The sequence below is a fragment of the Primulina eburnea genome, chromosome 9 (assembly GCF_022965805.1).
Source record: "Primulina eburnea isolate SZY01 chromosome 9, ASM2296580v1, whole genome shotgun sequence".
Lineage (NCBI taxonomy): Eukaryota > Viridiplantae > Streptophyta > Magnoliopsida > Lamiales > Gesneriaceae > Primulina > Primulina eburnea.
This window is the reverse complement of record NC_133109.1, coordinates 29,867,669-29,875,785: the sequence shown is the minus strand read 5'-3', so window position 1 is coordinate 29,875,785 and position 8,117 is coordinate 29,867,669. Positions and strand designations below refer to the sequence as shown.

General features: G+C 37.7%; 1 protein-coding gene across 1 annotated transcript; it reads right to left on the bottom strand.

Annotated features, from left to right (window-relative positions):
- Positions 1–3,788: 3,788 nt before the first annotated feature.
- LOC140841544 (cinnamoyl-CoA reductase-like SNL6) lies at positions 3,789–6,985 on the bottom strand. Its single transcript, XM_073209053.1, has 4 exons — positions 6,566–6,985; positions 5,385–5,566; positions 4,749–4,943; positions 3,789–4,452 (listed from the first exon to the last, which is right to left on the bottom strand). The coding sequence occupies exons 1-4, from the start codon at positions 6,828–6,830 to the stop codon at positions 4,006–4,008; spliced, it is 1,089 nt and encodes a 362-aa protein (XP_073065154.1). The 5' UTR covers positions 6,831–6,985; the 3' UTR covers positions 3,789–4,005.
- Positions 6,986–8,117: the final 1,132 nt, after the last annotated feature.

Genomic DNA, 8,117 nt, shown 5'->3' with positions numbered 1-8,117 from the left:
AAAGGTTCTCATCCCGTATAATAATGGGGAGAAGAGATTGAGAGAACAAAGTACTTCTTCTCATATAAATGCTTAGTGATGTGATCTGAGTGAATTGGGTGACTGGGTCGAGGTAATCTATCGGATCTGATAAGATTTTTGTTTGGGAAGATGAGCAAGGAGATGTCAATGATGAGATCTGATTTAATTGAATGAGTTGGGTCGGAGTAATTTACCAGATCTGATAAGAGTTTTGTTTGGGAAGATGAGCAATGAAATATAACTTGTGATGAAGGTATATCTCATTCTCATTTCTCTTAAACACAACTCTTATCAGATCTGATGGATTGTCCCGATTCTGTTCACCCAATTCGCCTGGATCTCATCACTTAGTATTGCCTTGTCAATAGAGATCACAATTTATCATGTTTGTCGATGTTAACGAGTTTTAATGGATCAGCTTTGGTATCTATATTAATAATAATATATTTATATTTTATATTATATTAAATAATAAATGTCATAATTTGTAACTTTAATTAACAGTATTACAGTCTTTTGTAGCTAAATTATTATTAAATGTTATTATTGTGTATAATTTTGATGAATTTTATTATTAGGGGTGCGCAAAATGTAGGTCCGATGAACTAACCAACAGAACCGATTAATTTCGGAAATTGGCTCGATTTGTTATGTAGTTCGGTTTTCATCTAAAAAAATAGCGATTAATTCAGTTCGATTTCGGTTATGAATCTTAAAATTCGGTTTAGCCGATTAAGTATTTTAGTAAAAAAATATATATTTGGGCCTTAGTTTAAATGGTTTATTCTCTTGGGCTAGTCTTTAGTCCTTGGCCCATTTCAGAAACCTAAACTAAACATGCGGCCCAGCTTTCATCTTTCGTTTCTAGTTTCTATCTTCTTCCCGAGATCCCAGTTGCCGACTGCATGCCCTACCTTTTGAACAGGAGAAAATCAAAAACAGCAGAGAGAAATCTGGACTTGTGAATCTGTGACAGGTAAATATTATTCTCAACTTTCATGAAATGAACAAAAACAATCGTAGCATTGGGCAAAAAAGTGGAGGGAATTGGCGAGAATACAAGTGATATTCACTAAAACACAGGGTTCGATTCCGGTAGACGAGACTAGCCCGAATTCAGATTTCAGACCTACTCTGAATCTGAAATCACAAACGGGACCGTTAGAAAGTGGTCGGGAGACTGTACCGACGTATTATCTCTTGACGCTCAAGTCAACTACTGAGAATCAAAATGAGAGATCCGCTAAAGATGATGTTGAAAGTAAATATATGGAATGAATAAATCATGCTCTCAAATCTAGTATTTATAGGAAAACACATGAAGTTCATCGTGGGACAGCTAAATGGGCTGAGGGTCCAAAGTCTGGTTTTTGCGTGATCACTTGATGAGCTTATTCATGGGATATCATCAGTCTTCCCCTCTCAAGTCGTACCGAATCACATGTTCAAAGTTCGATCAAGTGCGCTGACCTTTCCCATCACCCTTCATGTTCAATGGCTTGCTTACATCTGCGAAGAAAAAAACAGACTCATCCTCCTCAACCCAGAGGCGAGTTTCCTCTACGAATCCCCCAAGAAAGTCTGATTCATCTCGGTCTCCTCGGGCCAAGTACACTCCTATTATGGCAAGAAGAAAACTCTCACCGGTCCAATCTCATCAGTCCAACAAAATCAAGAGGTGTCAGGATCAGACAATGAACATCCTTCTAGGCCGAGGATACATCCTTTGTATATCCCAGAATCAGTTATTGTTGGACGAGATCCTACCAACATAGCCCAGGAGCTGTTATTTCAGCTCCCTTCCCACCTAGATGTAGCATTTTTGAATTCGTTGGGGGTTGTTTGATCTTGCCCGACGGACATACATCATTCTCACCGAAGTATGTTTCTCTCTTTAAACTTTAACTTGATGTTAAATATATGGTTAATTTTCATCTTGTCTTCTCATTCTCGTCTTCTTTGTTCAGGGCATCATGTATATAGGAAAGTTGGTTGAGTGCGCTGATGTCTTCGGGACGAACACCTACCACGACTCGCATGAGAGTAGGGATCTTCGCGACCAGCTTCAGGCAAAGGCAACACATGCTGGAGAGCGATATGATGAGCTTTTGAAGAAGAAAGAGGAGGAGCTTTAGCAACTGACAAAAGACCACACGACAGAGCTCTAGAAGTTGAAGAAAAAGCTAAAGGTTTCCCAAGATGAAGCAGCACAAACCTGCAAGGATCTCGAGGACGCCAAGGCACAACTCTTGGGAACTAATGTCCCTTAGATTCTAAACTGTCAAGGTGGTCTGGTAACAGTTCAATAGTTCAACTTTTCAACCAACCTTCTCTATCTGCCTTTATTAAATTGGTACCATCCTTACCTTATGGGTTCACAAATGCCTTTGCCACCGCAAAGAATAATCTTGTAAAGGAATCCTCCTCGTTCAAAGAAGAATATCTCAAGTATGAAGAATTCAACGAAATCTGTGGTCCGAAAGCTTTTCGTTATTTGAAGGTAGGATAGGAGGGTATAGTCAACCTCTTCAAGGCCCATGGGTATCCTCCAACCGGTGCTCCCAAAGACTTTTTCAACCTTAGGGACCTCTTAGAGGGCCTTCCTCAATACCCACGTTTATTTGTTTATGCTATATTGCCATTGTTGCAGACGATATATGTCTTCGGCCGTATTTTGTCACGTGCTCCGCCACTTTATTTTCCGTACTTAGTTTATTATGCCATTACGGCCTGTATGACGCTTATATTCGGCAACTTCTTTTTGCGCACGTTTGATATGTATGAGGTCCACTTTTATTGAACACTCTTATGCTACATTGAGTATCTTGTGTTTGAATATATTGTTTCTTTTGAATTTATCTTCGACTTTTTGGAACAACTAAGGTGCGAGCTTGCCAAAGCTCTCTTCCTCTCCTCACGTCTTCTCTTCTGCCATGCTCGACCTTAGTAGGTAGAATCTAACTTTCGTTTTCACCACATCTTCTCCTTTACTAGACTCGGCCTCAGTGGGTAAAATTAATTTTCATTTTCCCCATCTCTTAATTCTTGGGTAAAGGCACTTATCATAATGTCAGGGGTAGCAGCAGGTATTTCCGATCTGCATTGTTGAAGCGCTGGATAAACTATCCCAAAGTTTCATTTCTTGTTGCTTCATCACAAACAAACTTACGTAATTTTTTTGGTACCTCTTGCTGTTAGCAAATCAATGTAAGAAGGCCATAGAAAACTCCTCGAAAGACCGTATGGAGTTTGATTGTAGTGCATTGAACCATAGTTGAGCTGATCTCACCAACGTACCCAGGAACACCCTGCACTTTACTCCATCTGAGTATTGATGCAACAACGCCTCATTCTCAAATCTTCTCAGGTGTTCTTTAGGATCGGTACGTACATCATACTCTCCTACGCTTGATTGTCTAAAACTGGGGGAAGCTCTTCTTCTAAAATGGCAGGAGAAAAATGACTCTCTCTTTTTTGGTAGTAGGAGCTCTGTTCCCCAACCGCTGCCTCAACATTCTTATCTCCTTCAACATCTCCTATATCTCGAGATTTTTCATTTTCTAAAACATAATTTGACCGATCTTATATTGGTTTGGTTTGTTCGGTTGTACTAGTTAATATATGTCGGTCTGAGTTCGAACAAGCGGAAAATAAGTTCGATTTTTGGGTTTTTATTTATTCGGCTCGGTCGGAGCTGAATGCTCATCTCTAATCCAAGCCCAAAACTTTGTGCATAACATCAATATGTTTGTCAAAGGAAGCTGGAATTATTTGAAGCTGACTTAAATTTGTTATCACATACACAAACATTATCGTTTATTTGGAGTTTCATACATCTTATACTAAATCTTCGCCATTTGCCCATAAGTAAAAATGCTTGATCAATCGTGGTGTTTGCTGCCGATGGAATAAGCGTAGTAGATGAGGCGGTATCACACACCTTTCAAAAGATCAGGAAAAACCAAGAATACTAACCTCTGTGACTTATTCATCATTACATCTCCATGTTCTCGACATCAAGTTTACAAGCCTTCCATTTGAAAGTTCAAAACGAGTACCGTTGCTAGAAGAGGCACCACCTGTAATCGAGCTCATGTTTAAGCCCGTTTCTCGAGCCAGATTTTCTATCCCATCTATGCTGTCTAGTAGTTGATCAAAGCAAATAAATCTCCCACATGCTGCCTTTTTCATCTCTTGAAACACTCTTACATGCGCCTTTGCTAATCTGTAAACATCGACAGTAGCTAGCAACCCCTTTGTATACATTTCTTGGATTCCTTTGAGATAAGCAAGCGTAGGGGTTGGATTTCGATGGAAGAATTTGGATCCCGTGATAAGTCCGGGACAAATTGTGGCTAGTTTCAAGTTATTCTCCTTCGCAGTTTCCCAAGCTGCCTTTTCTGCTCTGAGTTTCCCCAGGGCATACCAGAGCTGTATTGTTTAGAAACAAAATGCTTATTACTTTAACAAGCAATTTCTGAAAGGTGTTGATGATTAAAACTAGTGACAGCGATGTGGTAATTTCACATGTAATAAGATTATTATCAAACTCACGTGTACAATTGCACCGTTTACATGAAAATAAATAACGAAACTTTACGTGTATAGTTTTTCAAAAAAAAAAAAAAGTTTAACCCCACCCACCAATCTACTCGTCCATATTGGCCCATAAAGAACAATGGAGAACTCAAATTGAGAGAGGGGAACATAGATGATTTTGGGAGTACCTTCTTTTCCAGGCAAACAGATTCATCACTCCAGCATTTGTCATCAATCCGGTTAAAAGATTCATCACAAGAATTATCTTTCCAGATGCAGGTCAAAAGTGAAGAAGTTAGTACACAATGTCTAACCGAAGACGAAATCCCACACGCCTTTATGACATTTTTGCTTGCATTCACTTCAATATCGGACATTACTTTCTACAAAGAACAAAAGAGGGCAGCATTAGTATTGAAATACGTAAGAAATGATATTGTTTGTTTTTCAAGATAGGTTTTGAACAGTTTCTTCAACTGGCTATTTACACAGGCGAAAAAAAACTCAACCCTGTACATATTCAAAACAGACAGCATCATCATCAACTTTAATCTTATCAATAAATTAATTTAAGTTTGCAATTTAAATCTGATGCCGAAGTTCCATGTTATCTAAACACTGCTTGGTTATCTATAGTCGTTTTAGACGTTCCTCGCGAGCCTGGGGGAATCTCATCAAACCAGAGTGCTGTGCACGACAAATTCATCTTTCAGAAGCTTATATACAGGGGAAATGCGTAGACAGAGTCTAGTTAATGAGATGTGCATTTGTGTGAGGAAGGGAATGAAGAGAAAGATTGAACAATGAAACAGAAAGCAACTCACAGTATAGCCAGATAAACCAGCAGGGTCCACGAAACCAGCGGTATGAAACACACCACGACAACCATCAAATGCGTCGGTTAGGCTCTCAACATCAGTAAGCTTGGCCGTGACTACTTCAACAACGCTGTTGGTTAGTCTCATTTCACCGGAATTTTCCATTTCCCTCAGCTTTTCGACGTCTTCTGCTTTTTCCATTCAACATCATTGAATTAAATTCACAGGCCAATCCTAAAAAGATATTTTTTTTATGCAATAACCCATTAATCTTAAAAACTAAGACATAAAGTCTATTTTTTTTTAAAACAAGAAACACATGAAAGGATGAAAATTAGTGCTATTTTCTATTACTTGTGGTGCCATCCAACATATCATATGCCTTCTAGAAAACATATATAAAAATGAGTGGTTTTCAACATGTGGGCTGTTCATTAGGACCCATGAAAAGAAACTCCCATCATTTTAGGGTGAAATGCATTTTAACCTTGTGTTTGGAAATTAATGGCAAGCATCTCCATTTTATGCAAAATCAATTAATAAAAAATTAAACCTGAAAATTAACTTCCTAAAATTTCCAAATGGTTGAAAATAATACACACAATATTTTATTTTTACAAGCATTAACTATAGTTGGTTATTTTAATTTAATCCTACCAGTTTAGTTGCAGTATAAATGTGTAAAATGAGATTTTTGCGAAGAACATTCCTCACTCTGTAAAGTAAACTAAAAACATAAAATATATATAAACAGATGGGCACACATGAAAATATGATTATGAAATGATTAAAACAGAGTTAAAAAGTTGGATGAAAAATCATAAATTAATGAACAAGTGGACATATATCGATTATCACGCAAGAAAATGCAACGATCACCCATTAAACAATGGAACATCGTGCAACCAAATCACTCAAATCTTGGATCAATCATCGGCACCAAAAACACCAGAGGAAATTATGAAACGGGATGCCAAAAAACCCGAAAAAATAGAAAAGAAAAGAAGGGGTGATTTCCATAATCATCGAGCAGAACTGGCGTGTAATTCAAACAAATCAACTTCTGTACTTCGTAACATGAACTAAAACTCTGGAAATCAATAGTTTGACCCATCTGCAACACGCGGCAAACGAAAGGAACGAACTAAAAGGAAAAAAAAAACAGCTCGAAGTAAGCACAATTTCACCTTCATTATCGACGATAATCCTCACGGAGTACCCATCAACCAGGAGCTGGTTCACTATAGCGATGCCAAGATATGATACGCCACTGGTGACACAGACCAGCTTGTCCAGCAATAAGTCGTCGTCCGGAGCTCCCGCCAACGCATTTCCTCTGTCCTTAAGCACATCCTCGTCCTTCCGGCGGTGCACGGCGGCGCAAGACAACAGCATCCGCCGGAATTCCTCAAGCTCCGCCTTCTGGGTCTCCTCCAATCGCAGAATACCCATTTCCAGACACTCACGGAGGTGGAAATTGCTGCTATATCACAACGATTTTCGCTTATGATTTATGTGTTATTGGAAGATTTTGGATGGAGAAATAAGCGGGCGGGGATCATCCAAATGGCGCCGGCCGCTAATTTTACTCGCTCGCTATGGCTTGGCGGCCTCGATTCATATTTAAACAACAATTTTAAATAATTAAATTCTATTATTTTAAAATGTTTTAATGATATAAGTTATAATATACCATAAAATAATATTTACAATTTTGCTATTTAAAAATCTAATAGATTAAATTATTCATGTGTATGTTTAAAGAAATTTTTGATAGTTTATTTTAGCAAACGTTCAAAATGGCAAATATAGAATTTTTTAAATCTATACAAATAAAATTGAATTATTTTCGGAATAGAATTTGGATATATATCCCATATACACACACACACACACAAATGCGTTTTGTGTATTCTACATATGATATTTTTAATTTGTTAACAATGAGATTTTTAATAAGTTTTGGGAATTATAATATCATATCTTAAGTGTGCCAAACTTCTACACAATATGTTGAATCGGTCATGGGTCTGTTTCGGATATCGCATAAGAGTTGTTTCACCGAACAAAATCGGTCGGACATGTATTGAACTGGAAAACGATTCAATGGGTTTCAAAAATTTTTGAAATTTTTTATTTTTAAAATATTAAATTTAATTTATGGTTGTATATGTACATAATTATTTAGAATTTGGACTTTGGTAAAAGTATCTTTTAGTAGTTTTTATTAAGAAAATTTGTTACATGTCAGATATGTGATCGTGCCAAATGTAAAATTAGGGATGTAAATGAGCCGAGCCGAGCCGAGCCGAACAGTAGCTGGCTCGGGCTCGGCTCGGGCTCGTTACGAGCCTTTGGTTTGAAGCTCGGGCTCGGCTCGTTCGGAAGTTATGACGCTCGGGCTCGGCTCGAGCTTGGCTCGTTAATGGCGGTTCGCTAATAGCGACGGGTTAATGGCGGTTCGCTAATATCGCTGTTATAAATCGGCGACGTTTTTGTACAACTGTCGCAAATTAGCGACGGTTTGAACAAAAATCCGTCGCGAATTGTTTTTTTTTAATGATATAATTATTTAAATCTGAAATAAAATATATTGTACTGTATAATCGAAAAAAAATTAACAAAATTTGAGAAATGTAATCATATTATTAATCTGCAAATAATAATACAAGTGTTTCATACAAAATGAATCAGCCATGTAGCGCTCCATCTCCTCCTATGATGTTGATTTAAAATGAA

Excerpts from the sequence above, each read along its gene's own strand:
- LOC140841544 (XM_073209053.1), bottom strand. The coding sequence starts at position 6,830 with ATGGGTATTCTGCGATTGGAGGAGACCCAGAAGGCGGAGCTTGAGGAA. Across the intron at positions 5,567-6,565 it reads GATTATCGTCGATAATGAAG|AAGACGTCGAAAAGCTGAGG; the intron begins GTGAAATTGTGC and ends TGGAAAAAGCAG. Across the intron at positions 4,453-4,748 it reads CTGTTTGCCTGGAAAAGAAG|CTCTGGTATGCCCTGGGGAA; the intron begins GTACTCCCAAAA and ends TAAACAATACAG.